The sequence below is a fragment of the Hypomesus transpacificus genome, unplaced genomic scaffold (genome assembly GCF_021917145.1).
Source record: "Hypomesus transpacificus isolate Combined female unplaced genomic scaffold, fHypTra1 scaffold_88, whole genome shotgun sequence".
Classification (NCBI taxonomy): Eukaryota; Metazoa; Chordata; class Actinopteri; order Osmeriformes; family Osmeridae; genus Hypomesus; species Hypomesus transpacificus.
The window spans coordinates 446,252-472,102 of NW_025814039.1; the positions used below are offsets into that span (position 1 = coordinate 446,252).

The 25,851-nt window shown below is 40.0% G+C and overlaps 1 protein-coding gene across 2 annotated transcripts; it reads right to left on the reverse strand.

Moving 5' to 3' along the window:
* slc37a2 (solute carrier family 37 member 2) lies at positions 1-25,707 on the reverse strand. 2 transcript variants are annotated; one of them, XM_047018048.1, is made up of 18 exons: positions 25,067-25,707; positions 24,337-24,418; positions 24,047-24,137; positions 22,879-22,957; positions 22,386-22,521; positions 21,728-21,804; positions 20,868-21,034; positions 20,318-20,355; positions 20,084-20,221; positions 19,735-19,825; positions 19,550-19,612; positions 16,960-17,045; positions 16,551-16,599; positions 9,825-9,898; positions 9,549-9,627; positions 1,034-1,131; positions 888-952; positions 1-59 (listed from the first exon to the last, which is right to left on the reverse strand). In XM_047018048.1, the coding sequence occupies exons 1-18, from the start codon at positions 25,123-25,125 to the stop codon at positions 44-46; spliced, it is 1,488 nt and encodes a 495-aa protein (XP_046874004.1). In that variant the 5' UTR covers positions 25,126-25,707; the 3' UTR covers positions 1-43. The 2 variants fall into 2 exon arrangements, with proteins under 2 accessions (XP_046874004.1, XP_046874003.1); XM_047018047.1 differs by having other exon boundaries at positions 20,084-20,224.
* Between the last annotated feature and the right edge of the window lie 144 nt (positions 25,708-25,851).

The window sequence follows — 25,851 nt, forward strand, 5'->3', positions numbered from 1 at the left end:
TGCATCCTTCCTTCCAGATTTGGTCAGTAGGCAAGAGCAGGATTCAAATTTCTTTGTATCTGGAACACATGTTGAGAAGCGTTCCTTTAATTCCAATATTCAACTATTGTAACCCTAACACGTGTCCTATCTAGATGCGAGCGTCCGACTATCGCGTTGCATTGGACGCTCTCTGTCCACACTGAATCCTTCAAATTCACTTCTGTTACGTCATGTAAACTAACCACATTACTATGACACCGTGTACTGTGCAAATACAAATAAATAGATACAGGGCGTCCGACAAAATGTTTTACAAAAATGATGTGCTGCGTTGCGCTGCTCAACTGGCTTGCGTCGCTTGGGTGCAGTTTAGACGTTCGCGTTGCATCCCGTTATGACACACTAACAGAGATCAGCACAACTGGACATTTTATAGTTCATATGTGTGGTTCTATGTATAATTTATTTTGTTCTTTGTTAACTATTGTTACATTATGTTCCAAATACAGGGGATTTGGCCATACGTCTCAATGTATTATTACCCCACTCCATCATCACCGGTTCTTAACCCCAAAGGCAATCCCAATGGAAACGTGCAAATCTCAAGATCGATCAAAACATTGATCATGATTGATTTCTTATACCAATGGCAAAAAACAACCTGTATTTTCACTCGAGCATTTTTCACTTTAAAATGGGAAATGTATTGAGCAGATAGTGTGTCAAGTTGCTTGTTATACCAGGGGACCTTTACGCAGGCCTAAGAGTGAGAGCTATGTATAGCTCTACCCCATATTCTCGAGTCATAAGCTAGATGATTATCAAATACATTTTTAATTAATTTTGTATGAATCACGGTTGTATGCTGTGACGGTGCAGTGCATTCATGATATTCTTGCCCTCACCCTCGTTGCCTGGGGGTGTGTCCACACCAACCCTTGATCTCCTTGTACACCAATCTAGTAAGAAGCTGAAAACACACAGACATCTGTGTAAGATAACTTTGCTTTCATTAGTAAAATATAGCACTGGTTAATTAATAGACACTGACCAAACATGCAAGGATGTCAGACGTGATGAGCATGTAGAAGACGTTTTTCCATCCAGTTGGAGATATCACACCAGCTAACAAAGGCCCTATAGCAGCACCTAGAGGAAAATCGGTGAAAAAGAACAGAGGTACATAATGACATCTTACATTTACATTTAGTCATTTAGCAGACGCTCTTATCCAGAGCGACTTACAGTAAGTACAGGGACAATCCCCCCGAGGCAAGTAGGGTGAAGTGCCTTGCCCAAGGACACAACGTCATTTGGCATGGCGGGGAATCGATCCGGCAACCTTCTGATTACTAGCCCGACTCCCTCACCGCTCAGCCATCTGACTCCCCATCTGACATCTTAACTCACTTTCCATTTTGCAGGTAAACCATTGTTTTACAAAGTAGCATGCACCCAAGACCGAGTCGTACAATAGCATAAGATTACAATGCTTACTGCAACACAATTTTAACTGTGAACTGTGCCTAGCTGACAATCACAAGGTTATTTTGTAGGGCTGTCCCAGACTAAGATTTTCTTTGTTCGACCAAGACTCGACTAAACACTTCTGAAAATCGACTTATCGAAATTGATATCGAAATGATATTTTTTCTATAAATATCACAATCTTTTTCATCAAACCCTTTTGTGTGATGTTTCACCTCACTGTTTTAAGAGATAATATGAAAGAAATACATACGTACGTAAGAAGGGAGATTGACAACTAGACAAACATAAATGTACAAACATTTTCCCGATCTGACTCAATGTAGCTGCTATAAAATAAGCTAATTACTAATAATACGTTTCGTGTCACCAGTCCTGTTGTTACCGAATGCCGATATAATACAAAATGTCTGATTGGTTATTATGTATTATCTACAATGTAGTACAAATTAAAAACATTGTTTGTTTAACATGCAAATCATCAGAGCGCGCTTATCACTGCCTGAAAAATTGCAGCATGCGAACTTACGTTGAAACCGAGAAGGGAACGGTGCAACAGAGAAAGATTTTGTTGTCTTGGCCGGAGAAGTTAATGTCATTGTATTTGGCCTAGTCCAATTTAAGTTTTTTAGGTGGTAGGCTACATCATATTCGACGTCGAACTACAAAAAATAAACCGTTGTTGGCAGAGTTTGCATTCAACATTTTTTTTGTCTCCCGGTACTCTCTAAACGTACTTTAATGAAATGCTGCCATACCACAGATTTCTTTGACATTTTGACTAATAACCAGTGTTGTGCACGTTCATACCTCTCATGAACTTGTTCAAAGTTCAGTTCATACAAGTCAATATGAATCGTTCACGTTCATAGTTCACCATTTGAATTCTGAACGCGTTCATAGTTCAGTTCATTTCTTAGTTTTAATGCGAAAATTGCAAATTAAAGACTTAACTTGTTTTTTAACACATAGGGTGACCAGACGTCCTCTTTTACCCGGACATGTCCTCTTTTCAAGACCTAAAAATGCATCCGGCAGGGATTCCAAAAACGTCTGGGAGTTTGTCTCGTTGGATGTTTGTGTTTCTCTGGGTCTTGACCACCGTACCATATAACCTACATGTCTTTAACAAACTATTAATTACGCCCTTACAAGTTTTGACAAGTGTATCTCCCTTACGTCCCACCTTCTTGCGCGAGCAAGAAGTGTTGCCAGATGCACGATCATTATCCTCCAAATACGATAATTTAAATTTAAATTGAGCCTTTGGTAGCTAAGATACTTCGGCATTTCCAATCTGGCAACACTGAGCACCTTACCGCCTCCACAAGTTGCATTGTTTACAACAGCACATGACATCTGCAGCCATGCCAAAACTTAAATGTGTCTTTATTTTCTTATTTTAATATGTGGCTATATAAATAATGTATTATTTGTTATATTTATTGCTTTAATATATGGACAAGCCACATAAACAACAACTGAAAGCCACAGAAGCACTGGACTAAATTGCACAAAAAAGATTTGTTTACATTTGTATTTTGCAATTTTGTTAAGTTATAAAAAATGATCATATAGCCTATGTAATTTGTGTCCTTTCATTTGTGACATTTATGCATTCTCATGGTCATGGTGCCTAGATCGTAAGTTCTAAATATTTCCGACGCTCCCAACTGAGTTAAATTTCCGAAAAGGAACCTAGCCAGCTTTAGTTAGCTTCATTTACCTAGCAACCTAGCGTCGCTTGTTTGGTCTACATGTGTGTGGAATGAATCATGGGTAACGTAGTGCAAAGATATAGTTAGTCGAAATAGTTAGTTTAGGTTAGTGTACATAGCAAACATTTTACGGGCACTGAGCAACTACATGGTGCAAGCATTCGTTTTAGACAGCGTCAGTCCTTAAGAGAAGGAAAACATTCCATAACGTTTTAGCTAGACCTCCGATAATATGAACGTGTTCACCGTTCAATTCATTATTTGTCATTAAGTTTCGTTCAGTTCATCGTTCTCATAAAAATGAACGCATTCATGCACAACACTGCTAATAACACCGACAAAGTAGGCTATGGCAGAGTTTGTAGTTCGGCAGCCAATTGTGCTCGGGCCGTGTGCAAAAAACCAAAACAAAACAAAGTGCAGATTAACTAGGGTGACCCGAGGCCTGTTCCATAAAGCGAGTTTACCGAATAAGCCAGACTTATGTCAGTTAGTCGGACTCATTTCTTGTTCATTCGGTTCCATAAAGCTAACTCAACGTAGTTCGAACTTGGTTACTATGGCAACTTAGGCTGCGAAACTAGTCTGGTCAGGGTCAAACTAACTGTCAGGCTTAGCGTGACTTGCTGCTTAACCAGATGTTCCTGTAACACTGACCCAACGGGAAGACGATGATTTACAACGTATATTCTCATTTTCTTATTATCATCAGTTCAATATGTCCAACATTGATAGAAAATCAATGTAAATAGCCTACATAGGCTACAACATTTAGCCTAATGCATTAAACAATGATGAACAATGCTTTGATAGGCTATACACACCATAGCCGTTAAACGTATGGATGTTAGTTTGTAATTTCAAATGTTTAGGCGTCAGGCATAGGCCTATATCTCAATCTAAATTATCCGAGCATAATTATCATAGCAATATAATTATTAACAGTAGCCTACAATTGCAAAACGAACCTAAATCCGCCCTCCATTTTCCCGACACAAAACCCATGTTAAAAAGTTAGGCTACTGGATAATGTTTTAATTAAGAGAAGGCTATTTATTTTAAACAATGTAAAAAAAGTCTAGTTAAATTAGTTTAGAGGGTATTTTTTAATCAACTAAGGTCTAAAAAGGTCCTCAACCTACGTAGCCTATCGTTCACGACGTCAATCATGGCGTGTCATTTTACTTTGATTGAAGCGGTGGATAAGGGAGCTGTCATTGTACACGATTTAAAGGGAACGTTCTTTCTGGAAGAAGTCACGTGGCTGTGTGCATTGCTTTTGCCGTGGTGGATTGTATGATCCATGTTTTACCTCTCGGGCTGTTTAAAAATAGGGTGCACACGCAATTAGCTTGACTACTTAAATCTGACTTGAATTAGTAGGACTGCATGAGCTGAAATTGGCCTTTATGGAACCGCTTAAGCCCCGCTTGACTAATTCAACTTATTCAAGTCTGGTTTAGGACTTTAAGTCTAGCTTTGTTGAGCGGCCTTTATGGAACAGGCCCCAGGGGGATGTTCCATCAACGTCGATTAAGGAAAAGCGAGACTTATTTCGCCAAGTCTCACTTACTTTAGCGAGAGTTCCGTTCCACTAAGGTGGATTATTCTAGTTCTAGCCATAGATATATACATATAAACACTTAGTCTTACGGAGTCTAGAACGTCTGCACATGGCGGCCATCTTGCTACAGTGAACTCGCTCACCCATAACATTGGGTTGGTGCTACATGTACTTTTTAAATAACCATAACTTGCTCAATTTTCAAATGGTTTGGTTTGTTATCAACGTCAGAGATGTAGCTATGCCACTGCATACTTATGAATAATTATGTAATAAATAAATAAATAAATAGAATAGAAGTATGCAGTGGCATAGCTATATCTCTGACGTTGATAACAAACCAAACCGTTTAAAAATCGGTTGAAAATTTAGGGTTAGGGTTAACACTCGGATCTTTAGCAGTCTCAAAAATTGTATCAATATAAAAAAAAAAATATGATCCCTTTCTGTAATCATGATACCCCCCAGAAAAATTTGATGCACCCCCAGTTAAAGCAGGCTGCATCCGGCCCTGTTTGGTATACAAAAAAAAGTGGGCCGGTCTTGGGCCTGACACTCCCGGGCTGAAAAGTGGCCCCACTCCGGCCCTGTCGTGGGCTGAAATGTTTGAGAACCCCTGCTCTAGGTGGCACTGTCATCTCCTCTGGATACAGTTTTTCGTGATGTTAACATTCATTTGCTAAATGTTTTCTGGTCAAATTTGAATTGCTCTTGGTTAGTAGTGTGCATTGAATATGTGATGTAATGTTGAATGAACACTACATTTTGTATTGCTTGAGGGAAGCTGAGGTGCAAAGAGAGAGAAAATAAGATGGCAATTTGTTGTTTCATTGTCCTCTGCAAGAGCAAATAAATCTAAAAACCCACCCATAAGTTGTGCCTGTTCATGCCCTGAACACATCGATTACAATGGCATAGTGCTGTGTATTAGGCCTACATAAAAAATGCTCTGCGCTGGTTAGGGGGTACTTGGCTGAAAAAATATTTCACAAGGGGTACATCACTGAAACAAAGGTTGAGAACCACTGGCCTAGGCTACTTGGACCATGTCCTGGCAATACATAAAGAACATTATGCTACATGTTTTGCCAGGATAACTGGCAAGACCATTGAATGTTCATGAAGTTCCTGTGTGTTTATTCCTTTGACTGGGTACAACAACACGATCAGTCAACAGACTATGAATGTTTTTAATGTCGGGCTACGAATTAATAGAACAACTTCTGTCTGATACGTGTGGCATCCTTTAGACAAATAATTAGCCTACATTTTGCTGAGAGATTGAAAAGCTAGACAACAAATGTTCGAATGAATCACCAATAAGATAAAATAAGGCCTTAGAAACTAAGCAGAGCGTCAAGACAAGTTACAATCAATGATGGCGTATCCGTTCTTTGACAACCCTGTGGTGGATGAAGGTGCTCAGATTATACAAAGAGCGTTTATCCTACCAGCCCCAAGGGTCTTCAGACAGAAATAATGCTTCCCTGACCAGTATCTGTGGAACAAGTATAGGTTCAGCAGGCCCAGCATAGTTTATATAGATAGATTTAATTGTAATTCTTTAAAAAAATTACACATATATATATATATATATATTTAAAATAACACTTTAGCAACTCTTAAGGATGGCAATGAACACATAAGAGTAGCCTACTATCCTTTGTAGAAAGTAATAGAAAGGAGAGTAGACTATAATAGTAGAAAGGAGGGTAGTAGACTGCAGTCTATGTAGGTAGGCCTAGACTAGGAAGTCTGCTGGAATCACACACAAGGAAGCAAACCCACTATAGCCAAGCCTTGACACTGTTCAGTCTGTTTGCATCTGTCTGTCTTTGCATGTGGGACATTCTTGAACGGGCAACTATGACAGGAAATATGAAGGGTATACTTGCTCTAAAGCAGTACCGGAATTAGGGCTGGGCGATAAAAATAATTATTGAAGTAATGACTTCCCTCGATAAAAATATCGTAACATTAATTTATTTTCAATAATATCGATAGAAAATAATTAGGAAACAGCAGTCCATTTAATTTCTGTGATGCAGCAGGAAGTTGCGGAGAAATGGTAGCCTACACTCACTAAAATATACTGAGCACCTCGAGTGGAGTGGCTACAGTAATGTTAACCGCCGAAAACAGTGGCAGCGATAGCCATGGCGAGGGAGCAACTTCCAATGAAGAAAGTATTGATAAAAAGAGTTAGTCTTCTTCAGACTAACTCCTACGGTCTCGGTTAACAAACGTTTTAACAAATCTCTGCTTACAAAGGTGTTGGTAGATCTGTTCGAATGTCCATATTAGTTTTTTATACAATATAACAACACGTAGGAAAATCCCAAGTCAAACACGACGAATCTGGAGCAGACGCCATGTTGTCAACATCTCCAAGGCAACCGCTTGCTAGGTCCGTAAATCGGAGAGGTCGGCAAACGGTTTTGCGGATTTCTTAGAACGTCTCTAGACAAATTAGAACAGCGTATTGGTCCAATTATAATACTTAGGGTGCTTACACACCTGACATGTTTGATCCGTTTCAATCGGACCATGGTCTGTTTTCTCTGAAAGTCCGGTTTGTTTGGATAGGTGAGAACACGCATTCGAACTCTGGTACGGACCAAACAACCGAACCATGGTCCCCCTAAAAAGACGGGACTCTGTCCGGTTCCAAGTGAACCATGGTTCGGTTCGCTTTAGTTGTGAACGTAATCGGACCATAGAGTTAATATAACTAGAGTAAGCTACTTTTGTCTTTCAAGATGGCGTCCACATTCATTTCTATGAAAAGTGCTCAGTGGCGCAGTGAGGCAAACGAGATCGCGAGACTGGACGCGGCCATCTTTCCACTTCCGTGTCTTCCTGTCTAACTTTAAACAGTGGCTCTTTTTTTCCCTAGCTCCGAGAGCTGATGTAAATCGGCTATCGGCCAATGTGAACTTTTGTGCTCGTGCCCTGTTAGTTTCCGCCAGCACATTTGCAGGCAACTTTCATTGACTAAGCAAATAAATGGGTTGCTAGTTTAGGAAAAAATATTCTATGAAAAAGCTAGTAGTATTCGCCAGGTTCGAGAATCAAACAAACATTATTGGGGGAGATAGTTTTGTAAATGTTGAATGGAGTTAATAGAATAAAAACAACCGGAAGAGTCGGAAAACCTAACTGTACATGCAATACCACCTACATCCACCGGAGCCGTTGCTTCAAGCCGAGGGGCGAGGGCTTGAATCGGACATATTATAGACCTATTTCAGGAATAGGATATTGACACTTGACAGAGACAGCCGTGACACTCATTAGCAGCAAAATTAGTTGAGGGAAAACGTGGGGAGCTGATAAAGTGAAAGCTCGTCTGCAAATATGATCATATTGCAGAGATACTTGTGGAGGCACATAAGAATAGCGAGGTATTTAAATTATTTAGTGATATACTGAAATAAAGGGTTATTATTGCACAGTGGACCAACGTCGTTTGAAAGTAAAAAAAGTAGGCAGCAATAGGCCTACAGAAAAGTGCGTGATTTTCTATGGAAAGGTGGTAGCTCGTCGGACAAGAAAAAATAATTCCCATGGTTTGACCTGGATATAATCCTGAGTTAAAGACCAACGATTAAGCCAAAAACCTTTGTCATAACAATTAAAGATAGATTGCAATCTCAATTCGCTGCTGTTGCTCCATTGTTGTTCGTGACAAGGAAGTGATTTTCCCTCAATCATTTTCTGTCCAATAAATTAACAACCTGTATGACCGCGTGTCATTGTTTTTAACTAACGTCATTGTATTTTTACAAACGTTGGTTCGCTTAAAACAGGACCGTGTGAACACAAACTGGACCTAATGAAAAATGCAACAAAGTAGCAAATCATCCACTGATTCGGACCAAGCAAACGGACTAATAGGTGTGAAAGCACCCTTATATATAAGAAACCTTTTTTACCACCTGAAGCAAAATCACTCGTTGGAACATGCAGAAAGTGTCTAGGCCTACCTGCACAAGCTAAACATAGTCATACAGTGTCAATGGGCTTTGAAACACCAAAACCCATTTAGTAGCCTATATGTTGACAAGCCTCAATATTACCCCTCCTCTAGCTTCCCCAATATTATAGGTGGAATATACTGTCCCCATGGGTGTATGCAGGCCCACTGGAAGACTGTAGCTAACCTGGTGTCCCCATGGTTGAAAGTGTTTCTAAAATGTCCTCTAGAGTGGCAACAATTAAACCAAGTGCCCTACTGTCTGCCATTCACATTGTAAAATTTGCTTGAGTGCATAGGATGCCCCATGCAATAAATGACAGTGTGCCCTCTATAAATGTAAAAACATGTCTTAATGAGTTCCTTTATAGTATAGAAAATGTGATGCAATACCCTATAAGGTGCCCTTACAATGGCCTAATTTGGACTGTTCCCATGCCCTTACTTCCAATGGAAAAGGGTGCTGTTATGAAGTACCCTTTATACAGGGTCCCAAATGTTGCCCTTTCCAATGAAGACAATTAGATGCTGTGCCCAACAGTTTCCAAGTGCCCAAGCGGGAATCAGATCTCACACTGCCATACGGCAGCTCGACTAAAAAAATCTTAGGTGACCAAGAGCATATCGACCAGAAAATCAACTAGTTGACTGAGTGTGGACAGCCCTATTATTTTGATAACCACCATCAGAGTTTGATGAGTCTCATGAGTCTTTCTACTTGCAGGAGTGAATGAGGATAACCGCTTTGGATGAGAGCGTCTGCCCAAAAAAATTATTAAATAACCGACCCTCCTCCACCACCCAGACATTCCTCACTTACCTATTGATCCTGTGCCGTCAATAATGGCCGTTACCGTTGACAGCGCTCTCGAGTTTCCTCTGAGGCTTTCATGTGTTCCCTGGGAGGGGAGGAAATTCCCAACAGTCAATTCAGTTCAAAGGTCCTTGTAAATTTGAAATGATCATGAGGGCACATGTAACCCCCCCAGCACCCCTCCATTCCACCTGTCTGTGCAGTACGATCAAGGGTGTCTAGAACAGCTGCAGGGGTCATGTGAAAAAGGCATACAGAGATGAATGGGACAGAAGTAATTACCAGGTCAGCCGACACAGCGGTGGTGATAAGGGCATAGGGACCATTCACCAGGCCTCCACACAAGAGCAGCGTACCTGCATGAAAGGACAAAGGACAACATGACAGGGTCATGTGACTAATCTACAGACAGACTTAATCTTAAAGTATTTAAATTTACTTAACAAAATAATACAATGGGGACATATGGTAATTATTGTGTGATGAACAGTTTGTCCAAACAATGCAAGTAACAGCCTAGGGCTGTGCGTTCTGACCAAAATCTCATGTCCAGATATAGATCCTTTCATATCCCAATAACAATAAGTATGGCACATTTTCTGTTAAATCAATTAATACAATTTCCACTTGGAGAGGCCAAATAAAAAGTTCTTACTCATTAGATTTTTTTGAGAAAAGCTCAGAATTTTAACCCAAAATGTAATCTGCGTGACCTAAAAATATATTAGGATTGTAGTAGTCCGCTATACTCAAAAATATATTTTGTACAAGTTACATACTTTACAGCACAGGTTCAAGTGGCCACTGAACCTGGGCCACGTTGTGGGTAGTTAGCTACGTTTGCTGTTCAAAAAGAATTGTCTTTGTAGGCCTACTTGAAAAAACGACATATAGTTGTGTGCGAAAAGGGAGAACCTCACGCCTTTCCAACTCCTTACAGGAGCGAGTGCAAATCTTTGTTGTGGTGCGACCTGTTTTCATTTTTTCTACAAAACACTAGCTAATACAGTGATACAGCTGATACAGTGACCATCGTTCTATCCAACGTTAAAATAGCGAGGTGAAGTTAGTTTCATATTTGACATTCGTCTAACATTCGGAAGACGCTACTTTGCAGCGTCGAGTTAGGGGCCGGGTAAAAACTGAACCATACAATTTAGAAAATGTATGTTTCATTATATTTCTATGGATATAAAACCTCTGTCACCAGATTATTTAAATAAATGTCTGTCCTACTTCCACACCCTTTACTTTTTCAATAAAGTTTTTAACAACATTCAAATTTGTGTCAAAAAATCTCAAATATACAACAGATTAATCTTATAATGTCTGGGCTACTTCCACACCATTTACCTTATCAATAAAGTTTTTTTTTATGATGATTGAAAATCGCTAATCTCTGAAAATAGTATGAAATCCTTGCTAATCTTAATAATCTTTTCAAAATTGTACAGAAAAATCTCAAATATAGACCAGATTATTTTAATAATGCTTCGCTACTTCGACACCCTTTACTTACCAGTATCCTTACCAGGTGCCCAAACCATCTCAACTGGCTCCTTTTGACGCAAATGAGCAGCGGCTCTGCTCTGAGCTCCTCATGGATGACTGAGCACCTCACCCTATCTCTAAGGGAGACACCAGCCACCCTCCTGAGGAAACCCATTTCAGCCACTTGTACTCGCGACCTAGTTCATTTGGTTATGACCGAATTTTCCTGACCATAGGTGAGGGTAGGAACTAAACTTGACCGGTAGATTGAGAGCTTTTCCTTCCGGCTCAATGGTGCGATAGTGCGAATGCTGCGAACCCTTCCCCTCCCCGACTACGGCTCAATATCCTGTCCATTAATATCACAAACAAGATTGGTGACAAAGCACAGCCCTTGCAGAGACCAACCCCCACACGGAACAAACTCAACTTTGTGCCGATGACCCGGACACAACTCTCGCTTTGGATGTACAGGGATTGGATCGCCCAATAAGAGCAAGAATCCCCGGGTTTTGCCACTGTAGAGTTGTTTGACTACCTCAGAGGCTGCATTTCTCCACCGCGGCTTCAGCGATGGAGGCTTTGAACATTGCCCACTCCGGTTCACAACCTCCACAGGGATACCTGAGAAACTCCGCTGGAGGTCTGAGTTGAAGATCTGTGCGTAATTGGTATCAACTTGTGTTCGGACAAAACCCAAATATGCCGTCAGTCCTGACTGATAAGCCACCAGCCCTTGAAAACACTGCACCTCACAACTGGATAGCTCAGCATATTGCAACTTTACATGCTGCACGACAAGCCTTTACAGAGGCAGAATGCTCTGAGAGGATCCGGCGAGCCCTTCGTAAACAACTGCGGCCTAATGATGAGCAGTACAGAACCAGGGACAAGGTCTACTACAAACGGGCTGATTGCACGGAATGGAAAGGTCCAGGTGTGGTCATTGGCCAGGACGGTGTAGTGGTTTTAGTGAGGCACGGCGGCACCTATGGCCGTGTACATCGTTCCAGGCTGAGAAAGAGGCTGAGATTGATGCTCAGCCGACGGTGGTGGAAGACATGGAAACTCAACAAGATGAAACTCAGCAGCCGGTGTCTGAAGGACAAACAATGTTACCACACTACAGGATCAGTCAATCTGAGTCAAATGGAGAATGTTCACATGGCTCCATCTGAGCATGCTGACCTGTGCACAGACAGTTATGAAGATGACATTCTTCTGATGGACGATGATGTTTTCCACCCAGCTAAACAAGCTGAGCTATGTAACTGGAAAGAGAATGACGTCTTTGAAGAAGTGAGCGATGAGGGTCAAAAATGCATCTCGACACGGTGGGTGTGTACATTGAAAGACACTCCTGATGGCATTGCACCTAAAGCTAGACTAGTTGCTAAAGGTTTTGAAGAAATAAACATGAGTTTTGATGAGTTACCAAAGGACTCTCCTACATGTGCCTCTGAGTCTCTAAGAATGATCATGGCAGTCATCTGTCAAGGAAATGGCAACTGAATTCTATGGACATTAAAGCAGCGTTTTTACAAGGCAAAGAATTGACTCGAAACATCTACATTCGTCCACCACCAGAGTCTCAGAGCCAAGGAATTCTGTGGAAACTGAAGAAATGTGTTTACGGACTAGCAGACGCCTCTCTTTATTGGTACAATAAAGTGAAAGACACCATGTATCAGTTGGGAGCTGTCTTGTCACAAGTTAAACCCAGCAGTCTTCTACTGGCTGGATGATTCCTATAATGTAATGTGAGTCCTCGCTTGCCATGTTGATGACTTTATCTGGGGAGGTTCAGGAAAGTTCTCCACAACGGTCATACCACGTTTGAAAGTAGCTTTCCAAGTAGGACGAGAAGAGCATGACACCTTCAACTACATTGGTATTAAGTTTAATTCTATAAATGACAAGATACGGGTAACAACAGAGTACTTACATACAGAATCTGCAACCCATTCCAGTGCATCCAGCTAGAGCTACTCAGCGAGAGGCTCCTTTAACAGACAAGGAAGTTGACATGCTGAGGTCAAAGATCGGACAGATTCTATGGGTCGCAAGACAAACAAGGCCTGATGTAATGTGTGATGTATCCATCCTGGCTTCCAGTACAAAATATGCAACTGTTCAGATGCACTGTATAAACAAACTGGTCAGGAAGCTCAAATCTAATGAAGTGACCTTGAAGTTCCAATACCTAGGAAAAGATGGCTCCCTAAAGCTAGTTGTGTTCAGTGATTCTTCAATGGGCAACCTTCCAGATGGAGGGACTCAGGGTGGGCATCTTATCCTGCTTATGGGAGAAAGTGGAAGATTCTCACCTATATGTTGGCAGTTAAAAAGAATCAGAAGAGTTGTCAGGAGCACTTTGGCAGGAGAGACTTTGGCTCTTGCAGATGGCATTGACAATGCAATATTCTTAGCCACATTGTTTTCAGAACTTACTGTAGGCGACTGCAAGCACAGAGGTCTACCTATCTTACGTGTCACTGACAATCACTCACTGCTTGATGCTGTTAAGTCCACCAAATCAGTTACTGAGAAGAGACAGCGTCTTGAGATCAGCAATGTCAAAGAACTCATTCAATCTGTAACCATTCAAAACATAATTTGGTCAGCTTCTAAAGAACAGCTCGCTGACTGCTTGACAAAGAAAGGAACATCAGCACTTGTCCTGTTGAGGGCTCTCAAGGAAGGTGTATGGCAACTTAAAGAATGACAGGACAGGATAACAAATCAAAGAGACTGATGTGATGTAAGAAAAATGTTGTTTGTTTAGTGAACTAAGTTGTTTAATGTTTTCCTTAAGAAAAAGGGGGAGTTTGTTGGAAGTATGACTGCGCATGAGCAGCTAGGGGCGGGAAGTTTTGTATAATGGAACAATGCCAGTGATACATGTGCTCAAGTAAAGTGATACATTTTGATACTCAACGTTGTCGTCTGTTTGAGTTAACAATCGGTTGACAACTCCAAAACATACAACATCAGATCCGACGACATGATTACAAAATCAATTATCGACCTTCGGCCTAGGGTGCTCTGGTACCACGTACACTTATTAGCATCCTTATGTTCGACCATGGTGTTTGTTATAGACAACAACACACACCCATTCGGGTTCAGATCAGGGAGAACTTTCCTCCCAATCATGCCTCTCCGGGTGTCCCTGTCATTTTCCACGTACTCTTTGATGCCTCCCAGCAGCACTATGGAGTCCCCCACTGGGGCCCTAAAAAGGCAAAATACTCTGATCTTTTGTTCAGTCCACATGCACAGACAACAGTCAGAATGTTCTCCCCCACAACCCATAGGCATAGGGAGGCGACCCTCTCGTCCACTGGGGTCGCCTCCCGCCTCCTTTAACTCCAACAAATGTATCAGGTTACTGAGCATTTGTGTATACAGTCGCTCTTCCCTGGAACATACTTCATTTTTCTAATCTAGGGTGGCTCGTGCTGTTTTTGAGTTTAGGGCCACATCAAAAACTCTTTAGTTTGTTTAACTACTGCACCAAATCACACTTAACTAGTGGGGACCTCACCCATACTGTTATTGTAACTGTTATTTGTCGGTTTGCATTCTCTAATTATACTTTCTTGTCTCTGTTGCCCATCTAACCTCCCCTGTGGTGTGGGGGTTGAGCCGTCAACATCGGCCTGGTTGCTGGTGTGACAATGTTGGACCTAGTCATCAAGTGGACTTTGGTCTCCTTTGACGGACCACACAGAGTTCCTGGTCCCTTCCTGTCCATCTCCCTGGCTGTCCTCTGATGCATTTGGTGGAAAGCATATTGGTGCGAATACACGTTGGTTATGCTGTCCCAATCAAACCACAGACTAGCTCCTGGTTGACCTGCAGCTGTGTGACCATTGGTCCGAATTTAGTTTAGCACAGCTTTAATGTTGTTCTCAGAGATTTGCAATTTATTTCTTTAAAAAAAAATATATATTGAAAAAGTAAAGGGTGTGGAAGTAGACCAGACATTATTCGAATAATCTGGTTTATATTTGACATTTTTCAGTACATTTCTGAAAAGGTTTTAAAGATTATTGAGGATTTCATGCTATTTTCAGAGATTAGCAATTTTCTATAATTTTTCTAAAAACGTTATTGAAAAAATAAAGAACATGGAAGTAGGCCATATATTATTATGATGAACTGGTGTAAATTTGAGATTTTCTGACACAAGTTTGAAAAGGTCATCGAGTTTATCAAGGACTTCATGCTATTTTCAGAGATTAGCGATTTTCTATCATTCTTTAAAAAACATTATTGAAAAAGTAAAGGGTGAGGAAGTAGGTCAGCCATCATGAGAATTATCCGGTGTACATTTCAGATTTTTTGACACAAGTTTGAAAAAGTTATTGTGATTAGCGAGGATTTCATGCTATTTTCAGAGATTAGTGATTTTCTATAATAAAAAAAAAAAGTTTATTTAGAAAGGAAAGGCTGTGGAAGTGTACCAGAAATTGTTGCAATACTCTGCTGTTCATTTGAGCTTTTACATTCATAGAAATATTATAAGTCATAATTTTTCTAATTTGTATGGGTAGTTTTCACCTGGTCCCTAACGCGACGCTGCAAAGTAGTGTCTTCCGAATGCGAGACAAATTTCGAATATTAAACTAATTTCACCTCGATCACCTAGCGAATTACTGTATTTTTCAGAAATAAAACCGCGGTTTATACCCCGATTTTACATTTTTCTTATGGTGGTACAGTTTATATTTCTAATAGGCTTATAGCTCATTTTTATAATAAAACAACAGTAGAAACGCTTTATTATAACTGCTATTTAACCCGTTAAGGAGTAGCATCGCACATGTGATTGTTCGAATGCGGGTCTCACAGCGTAACGTCACATATAAGCGATTTCGAACATTCCAACTGAATATTTTCATGGACAAAAACTGTGCCACAAACGCTTTACTATGGATGCAAAATGTACTAATGAGAAGGCTAACAGGTAACACTAGCATGGTAGTAGCATTGCTACAAGCATTATGCCAGCTAATTTAGCCCGGAAGCGAACTAAAGCTAGCTACCTACCGTTTCGTAAAAATAACGCTCTGGGGATTGTCGGAAATATTAAGGTAAAGGTAAATATTAAAAGGTAAATATTATTTACCGGCATATATTGCCATTATTTATGGCAAAATAAAACATACACTTAGTTTTAAACACTTACATTACGCACTTACTTACTTACTGAGGAATACGGTAAACCTCATTTTTAGATTGTTAACTTTAATCTAGATTTTAGATGGATAGATTTCACTGCGCTTAATATATTCGTAAATATTGCCGTAACGAGTGGGATTTTACGATATTTGCGATTGAGCATAATATTAAACAATATACTTTTTCTGTCGCCAAACAATATTTATCGCAATTTTGCCCAGTCCTATTACAGCTTCTATGTCGTTTAGGAATTCAAATGCTAAATTTGGTTTTCTGAGGCTTGATTAAGGATCATTGTACAAAATATTTACAGAAAAAGAAGGGTCTTACCAATTGTGGTTCCAAGGCTGTTCTGTCCAACTTGATTATACAAAAACAACTGGAAAATGGGGGGTGGGGGGGTGGGGGTGAAACATTAAAATATGACTAGTTTAACCTGGGGATTTTCTCACAATTTCTCAACTCCATGCTAATCCATTCGAAAACATTGGTGTAGGGAGAAAACGGAATGATATGCCTCTGTGAGACTTGAGCCAGGAAGGGGTGAGGGGGGGGGGGGGCTGAACCTCTAATGAACATTTAATTATGTTAAATATATGGAGTCAATTCACATAAAGAGTGACTGTGCAAACCTTAGTATTTCGGTTAAAAACATGACAGATATTTTTTTATGGCATTAGAGTAACTATTTTTTGGTAACATTTTTATAAAATAACACTAAATGTGAAGCTGCACTCACCATGGGGGCAGCCAATATTAACATGACATAACAGGTGGTGGCTCTGCCTCCAGTGTAGTCTGACACTAGCCCAGCTATGATGCCCCCTGCAAAACATACACAACAAACAGAAGCACACACAGTTTTACATACTTTCAAAAGGTGTGGATAGGTGGATACAATGGTAACTTTAAAAAGTTACAATTGGTAAGACTTCAGAAATAAAACAAAATGTTTTGTCCCCTACAAATATGTTGTGTATGCTAATTATGCCCATTGACAGTTGTTCAGCAACACAGAAAACTTGCCAGTGTAATATACATTTCAAATTTTGGAGCGGCCCACTACTTTACAGCCAATTATGTTCCAGCACTCCTGTTCCAGCTAACCGCCTTCAGAGGGCCTTCATCCTTTGCTTATTTTGTGAAACCACAGTCAATCAAACTCGAGCTGAATGAAAGTGCAGATGTTCAGACAAGAATTGGGAGCGCAGTTTCTTTTGTTTTATAATATTACATATTGCAGTTTTAAAGAAGCAGGTTTTTTCCTGGGTCAAAATGGGTCTTCGGTGCTCCCCCCCCCAAAAAAAAAATGTATATATATATATTCTTTTTTTTCTTTTTTCTAATCGATGTTTTTATTCCCAAGTGTTTTGTAATATAATAATAAATAATAATAAATAATAATTTGTAATAAATGCTCTGTAATAATTGACGTAACAACTTATTGTAAATGGTAAGTAGCCTAGCCTATCGATTAAGGTAGGCCGTTCTGAAGCATGTATACTGCCTGCTTCATTTGATCTTGATAGGCTAAGCATTCTGTAGCTAATATTATCAATATACCCACTTTTTATTAATTAAAACTACTTCAGCATAATAATGCACCTAAAATACAAACCTGAGAAAGGGCAGCAATCGCTATCAAATCAACAGACATGTGCAATTTAGCTAGCAGGGGAAGAATACAAACAACGAAAATCATTTTAATTTGCAAGAACTATAGACTTATACAATAACAGGCTTAAGAACTGACAACATAAGTTATACGACTTACAGTTCTCAAGGACGCACACGCGCAATATCAACTGCGGTGTGAAGTCTGTGCTGATCTCCGACATGCACTCACTGCTGATATACGGACTACACTTATATGCAGCCTGATTTCTAATACCGTGGCGGCAGAAATGTAGCCTGGCTGCCAGCCCAACTTCTCACCGCCCCCCAAAAAATTTGGTCGGGAAGTTGGGTCTGGAGGGTCTCGTATTGGGGACCAACTACAGAAAACCAGAATCTGGGCGACCAATTAAATTGCCAGGGCGGGCTTTATACGATGATGGACAGATGATCAACAGTAACGTAATCACCCACGTCACAAAAGAGCGCTTAAGTTGAATTAGTTTTGAACAAACATGGCTACTGCTGGAGATCTGGGATGTTATGATTCTGCCATCGAGTCTGTTTTAGAAGACATCGACAGCGCATTAATTTTGAAAGAGGAACAGAGAGACGCAATCAAGGCATTTGTCGATGGAAAATATGTTTTTGCCGTCCTTCCTACAGGATTCGGTAAAAGTTTAATTTATCAGCTGGCCCCAATGGAGTTGTAATCCTAAACGGAGAACTTGTTCGTATATGCATTGCCCTTTATTGTTTCGCTCAAAAAGGTTGACCTTGTGAACAAGTACTCTCCCTACCCTTAAATTAATTTTACAACACCGGCAAAAATTGTTTGTATTCATTCTTCAAGCATACTTCAAGTCTGCTTGTAGTTTAGTTCTGTTGACAACAACTATGCGGTGCTTAACATACGTCACATACTCTGTTGCTCTGATTGGTTGTAGATCTATCCAATTGAGCGAAGAGGCATTTGTTTTCCAGGCTCGTTTGAAACACGCCCTGTAGTCAAAGCCCAACGGAGAGTTCTCAGACTCATATTCTGACTAGAATTATGAGTATGACAACGTCAGGCTAGCAGAAATGTAGCCATAGAGGAAACACTGCACTATATGTTATCATTCCAGGTTAAAAATACCAATGGAGGCTGCGTTTAAAATCGTAAATCAAACTTTTGTCAGCATTTTGAGTGGAAATGTAATTAGCATTTGTAGCCTACAGGTGTACTATTCGTGCACGTCGGGCTGGCCCTCGCAGCGGAACGACAGTTTAGTGGCCGCTCTGTCCATCCGCGCACCTCACAGTTGCGTATTGATCAGACAAGAACACACGCTTATCAACTTGATTATTATTGATCAAAACAGAACGAGTGTTCGGCTGTAGCCTACTTGAAACATACTTTTGTGAACATATTCGCTGACATGCATTGCACGCGTGATGAACACAGGTTTTTTTGCCTTTGGCGCTCGGGATTTGTCATTGGCGCTTGGGAAAACGGCTTTGGCGCGCGCCAAAATGTTCTCTATGTAGGAAAAACCCTGAGAAGAATGTTATGAAACACATGTCATTTCAACAGTATGTTGTTTGCAGAAGACAGTTATTTCTGTTTTCAGACAGCATTCAGCTGTTAATTGAGAGATTTCTGATGTAATTTCATAATGTCAACTTAGTTAATTTTATCACAAATGTCAGTCATATAAAATGGAAGATCTTACCCAAAATTCCTCCAGCATCAAATAGTGTTGACATGTCACCAGCTTTTTTGGAATCAAAATGGGCTTGAGAGAAAAATAGAACAGAAAAAGAAACGGTACATACACTAATAATTTCCGTGGATTGATGTGTCATGTAAATGTTGGACATACAGTAGACTGAGTAGCCATGCCCATGAGTCACTTACCAACATTAGCAATGTAGAGAGGCAGCCAGTACAGGAAAGTGTAGCTAACCAGCTTAGCAAACATCAGGCACAGAGAGAACTCAACCACACCCTATAGTGTAATTATAAGACAGAGGGTTATAGGGCTTAACTGTTGCTATTCTATTCCATTATGAGTAGCAACAAAGATACAAATCATGAAAATAACCAAATGAGAAATTATTGATTGTACTTTAAGGTGCAGTAGATAAATGTAGTACAATTAATTAATACTGTCATGTAAAAACGTCTGAGAACCTACTACACATGAGATGACACAGATACAGGTAACTTTTGATTTGAGACAGTTATGAAACTAGTATAATCTCACAGGTATCCTCAGTGCTCCACAGAAGCTGATAGCCTGTGTGTGTTCCTCCGGGGCCTCTGTGGTGGCAGAGCTCGATGAGGGGCTGCTGAAGATCTCCTCATTACTGGAAGTGTGCAAGCTGGGCTCATTCTCAGTGTTCTTCTGACATACAAAAGACTGCTGGTCAACGTTCATCCTAATTGGATAAGGCCTAATTTTTCAGCCAATTTGGTTGTGCTCTTGCGATAAACTTACATAGTGCTGAGGAGGACTGCAGTTGACATCTTCAGGGTCTGTGAAGGAGAAAAAACATTGACTCAAATCAATAATTTGTATTGAAAATGCGAATGAGCGGACTCTACAATTGTTTTCTTTCTGGATCTATATTTAAATGAGACCATTGGAAAAAATATATTTGGGTGACAGCATAACTGTTCAAGGTTATGTTATCAGGAGTCAAATAAATTACAACTTTCTTGGAGGCAACACAATGTGCTTCACAGAGGGGGGGGAAGCAAAAAAAACTGATCACCCATTTGGGAAAATATAGGAGAACTGTAAAATTATTCTCTGACCTTTTCTTTTTAGATAAAAAGGAGGTGATAGACACACGCTTCATCTCTCACTCTTCACATAGGGTTACAACAGTTTTATAGCAGCATGCGATCTGTCTACAACCAACCCATCACATTGAGCATGACAGTCACCTATAATCTTGTCATTTCATGGCAGTACTACATTTCAGAAGAACATTACGCAAAGCCATCCTGTTGACATGTCTTTAATAAATGAAAATATGACGTACTCTCTACCAGGAACAAGAAGCAGAGCACTCCTGTGGAAGCCATGATGATGCCAGGAACAATGAAGGACAAGCCCCAGGCCGAGGACACAAAGAGGCCGGCGATAATGGATCCAAGAATGTTGCCCACTGAGGTGTGGGAATTCCACACGCCCATGATTAAGCCCCGTCTTGTAGACACACACAAAACAGACAAATCGTCCAAAATACTAATTTCCGCTTTCTGGTGTGTATTGCTATGATATTTTTTCCCCTGTAATAACAGTGTTTTTCAATAAGGCATTGTGTTCTTATATTGCTGTTTGTCTGGGTGCTCATCCATTTGTTTGTTATTTGTGGCCATAAGGTAAAAAACGATCTGAAAATATGTTCTCTAATCATCGGGAAACTGGTGAATTTAGTAGAGTAAAAAACACATATCATACAGGGTGGGTATAGTAATTCTTCTGATGTTTAATCAATGTTTCATTCAATCATGCTATAGCTGAGAAAACACACACCCTTTTCATGTAAAACAATTTACTACAGGTGTGTGTATATTCTCACACACACACACATCTACCGGTGGTAAAATTATATTTGGCTTTTCTTATTACTGTATATTTTAAGGGTTTCTAAAGATTGTCAAGTTATTGTTTCTATTAGTTTCTATTTTGAATCTCCGCATGTGCAAAACCCTCACACCTAATCAAAGACGGCAACTTATCTCGTTTCACTTTCATATCATGTGACCGTGGGCCGGGTCCCAACTGAAACAATGTGCAACATGGAAAACATTTGGGTACTGATACTGTGGAGTCAGCAGAGCTGAGCCCAGTCTAGAGTAAGCATACAATGTAGGGATCTGGAACTGTCACACTCACTTCCCCTTTCCAAACCAGTTCCCAACACAGGCCACCACTGCAGGCCAGCCTGTCGTCTGCACCAGTCCATTCATGGCCTGTTAAGGATGCAGGGGAGAAGAGAGTCAGGGTGGGATAGTGAGAGATACTGTGTTTATTCCTTCACATATTGAGGAGGCCTACAAAAAAGAAAATATCAAATATATAGTTAGACCTGTCCAGTCACAACAGAGGAATGGAACAAATGAAGGGCTAGTGATAGAAGGAATGAGAAGAATGGAGGCAGGTCAGTAAGGTAGTCAACAATAGTACTCTCACATCCTTGAGAAAGCACATAATCCCTCCGGCGCCATCATGTGATTAAAGATGACCCATCATGTGATTTGTCTGCTTCAAGCTTCCATTTCTGTCTGCCTTTAAAACTCATTATATGACAGTGTCAACTCCGTTAATAGCTCATAACTGTGAATGAGTACAGGGTGTGCACATGATGACTATGTACACGATATGTTGAACTGAAGATTCTAACCAGATAACATGTAGAGATAAAACAGCCAGTGGATATGACTTGTGTCTGTCACTAAGAACACCTAATGCACCAACCAAAGAGGCTTGTGTGAACGAGAAACATGAGGGACAGGAAGCAAATGATGTAATTCCCATCCAATGACTGGCCTACCTGGACAAAGGCATAGTACCATATGGAGTGGATATTCCAGTAGAATCCCAGACCGAACAGAGAAGTAAAGAGGCCACTAAGGATCATCCCAGTGGATAGGTAGTACCGCAAGGACAGACGCTCTCCAAAAATCCCACTGTTGAAAAAAAGACAAGCTCAACTTAGATTTCTTGTGTTATGAACACCAAACATATATACACACATATATTCTTTCACTTTCCTTGTCCCTCTCTCACACACACGCACTTGTTTTAGTATTCCTATGAGGACTCTAAATGTAGTCTCAAAATAGTTTTTTCCCTAACTCTTAATGTAATTCTAATCCTAACACCCATTTTAACCCCAACCTCCCTTGAAATAGCTCATGAAGATGTGAGGTCCAAGAAAATGTCCTCAATAGTTACATTTGTCCTTAGTTTACTTCTATTCTTGTCCCCACAAACAAACCCACACACAAACAAATGAATATACACAAAGGTAGACATTTGCATACCTGAAAAACATGCCAACGGCATAAGCAATCAGAAATGAGTTGTCCAAAGCTCCAAAAAGTGTCTGGTAATTGTCCTTGTCTGAAGACAGAGAGGTACATATGGAGTTAGATTAGTTTCATGATTCAAACAAACAAACGCAACACGATTCAAACAAACGTAACACGATTCATACAAACATAACACAATTCAAACAAACAAACGTAACACGATTCAAACAAACTTAACACGATCCAAACAAACGTAACACGATTCACAAATGTATTTCGTGATTCACAAATGTAACACGATTCACAAATAAATGACCCTATTACATTCGTTTGCAACCTGACAACACAAGTTACAAATCCCTGCATTCGTTGGTGTGAATCCTTGCATTCGTTGGTGTGGATTTTTGGAACTTTCCTGACGCGCTTAGATTCACAAATGCATTTTTTCTAAAAGATATCCTCTGCAGCCTATCAGATGTCTTCAATTTTTGCCAATCACCGGAGAATGTCTAATATGGGTAGACGGACTCTGCGTTAGCCTAGGAAACACAGAAAATGACTAAACATGAATCCTGCCATTCTCAACAATATTCAATCACGTATGATCATCGGTTTAATAAGATTAACAAGCAACATTTCACCTACATGCTACCAGACGACATTGCTCGTGATCTGAAGGAGACGATGTCCGTCATTATGGCAGGTTGTTGAAGTCCACATAGACACGTTAATGTGATTGGCTAAAATTGGAAGAGATGATCTGATAGGCTGCAGAGGATATTTTTTCGAAAAAATGCATCTAAGAGCCTCAGGAAAGTTCCAAAAATCCACACCAACGAATGCAGGGATTCAAACCAACGAATGCAGGGATTTGTAACTTGTGTTTGTCAGGTTGCAAACGAATGTAATAGGGTCATTTATTTGTGAATCGCGTTACATTTGTGAATCACGAAATACATTTGTGAATCGTGTTACGTTTGTTTGAATCGTGTTACGTTTGTTTGTTTGTTTGAATTATGAAACTAATCTAACTCCATAGGTACAAGACACATTAATAACATTTTCCACAAAATGTCTGATAAATCTTAAAACAAAGGTTTAATCCAAGGTTAGTCCTCAATTGTGCAAACTATAGTATCAGTACGGTTTTTTAAAAAACAACAACAAAAAAGGAACCCACCAAAGGGTACCCAATCACACCAATTGGCATTGTCGGTGATGTTGAGATTTGCTGGGCGAATGACTGTCGAACAGTTTCTGTGCAACTCACTCTGTTGATGGTCAACAACCCCAAAAAACGACACATTTAGTTAGCCATCAGTCCAAACAATTGTTATATCATAAACACTATGTATCACAAAGAGGATTCAACAATTGCCATTAAAGACATATCAATAAAATTACTAAGTTGGTCATCTTAGGACAGTGTGGGTTATGATGTAGTCATGTGGGTTTGTTGAGAAGGTATACCTTGACGATGCTGATAGGTTTGCGGGAAAGATGATAACTGGTGTAAAAGATGAAAGTGAGAAAGAGGGTGTAGTATCTGTAACTTGAGAGTGAGAAAGACGTATTAATTATAGGTTGAGAGAAAGATTACAAGACTACAGAGATTGTTTAATTGATTTTAATGGAACCTAAAGCATATATACTTCATAGCCTCTGGCTCATGTGGAGAAAGCCGCACCGACACTAGACCACTATCAGAGATATTTATTATTTCTGCTGCCTTAGACCCAAATCAAGTTAGACAGTTTACACCTCGTCCACAGGGCAGTCCTTGTATTTTCCGAGTTGCGTTTTTGGAGTGTAAATTCAGGTTTTTACCACCGAGTCTCATATACAATTAACGCATACAGCTTTGGAGTTGAGCAATCTTCGATTGCGAGTACCAACTCATTACTTTCCATATAACTCCTAAAATGTCTAAGAAACCATGATATGTATTGGTGGGGGAACTCTGTATGGATCAAGACTGAAGTCTAAGATACAATATCCCTGAAATGTTACAAAAATCTATCATTGAATGTATATACATTGAGATTCACTGGCTTCTTCCGCCACCAACTCGGTTTCAGTATGGGTATTAATAGTAGCTAACCTTCTTGTAAGGCCTACTACTTGGCCTACATGTAGATAAGGTAATTCAATTCGTTTGACCAACATAACAGCACAAGATTGATTAGGAGTGGAAACTTACCAACTATCTCTCGAGAAGGACGTGACAAGGCGAATAGCTGGGGCCAAGGACGAACTCATCTTCGGTGGTCTTTTAAAACTTGATAAAAACTTTTACGCAAACATACCTTCAAAACATTTATATTGCTACATGTAGGCTATCTATTCATTTGCTATAATTCAGGATAAACCGCCATATTTAAAATCTTAAAACAAAACTCGCTAAAAAAGTGAATTTTAATCACCAACGAGACCCAAATAATCAACTTGGGTAACAGCTGTAACAAATATTAGCAAAATTTGGTAAAGTATAATGTTATTTTTTCTCTTTAAAAAGTTATTGATAAAACCTTAGAAATAGTGTTATTTCGATCAAAACTGCTTCAGTCCCTTTGCTATTCCAACTACTCCCTGATGAGGGAGGATATCAGCGAACGATGCATTTCCATAGATTTCCATGCTTGATTAGGTCCAGTGGTGATCGCGTTTTAAAGGCAGTTGCTATAAATAGTCAATGCATCGTTTTACCGAGTCACATGTACTGTAGTGCCCATGCTCATGATTGGAATAAATATACATTTAAACGCCGCCATTCCCTAATGTTTTCCAACCTCAACAATCTGCGCCGAACCTCCCTAGAACTGTATGGACATGTGACTTTCACGTGACGTCAGGGACGTGACTGATTAACTCGACAACTACTGGACCTGCACGTAAAGCAACACACGTAGGCTACCTATTGAAATTGCATTATAACTACCGAATAAGGTATTGAAACATGTTCCAAGCAAAGTTTTCTGTACATCT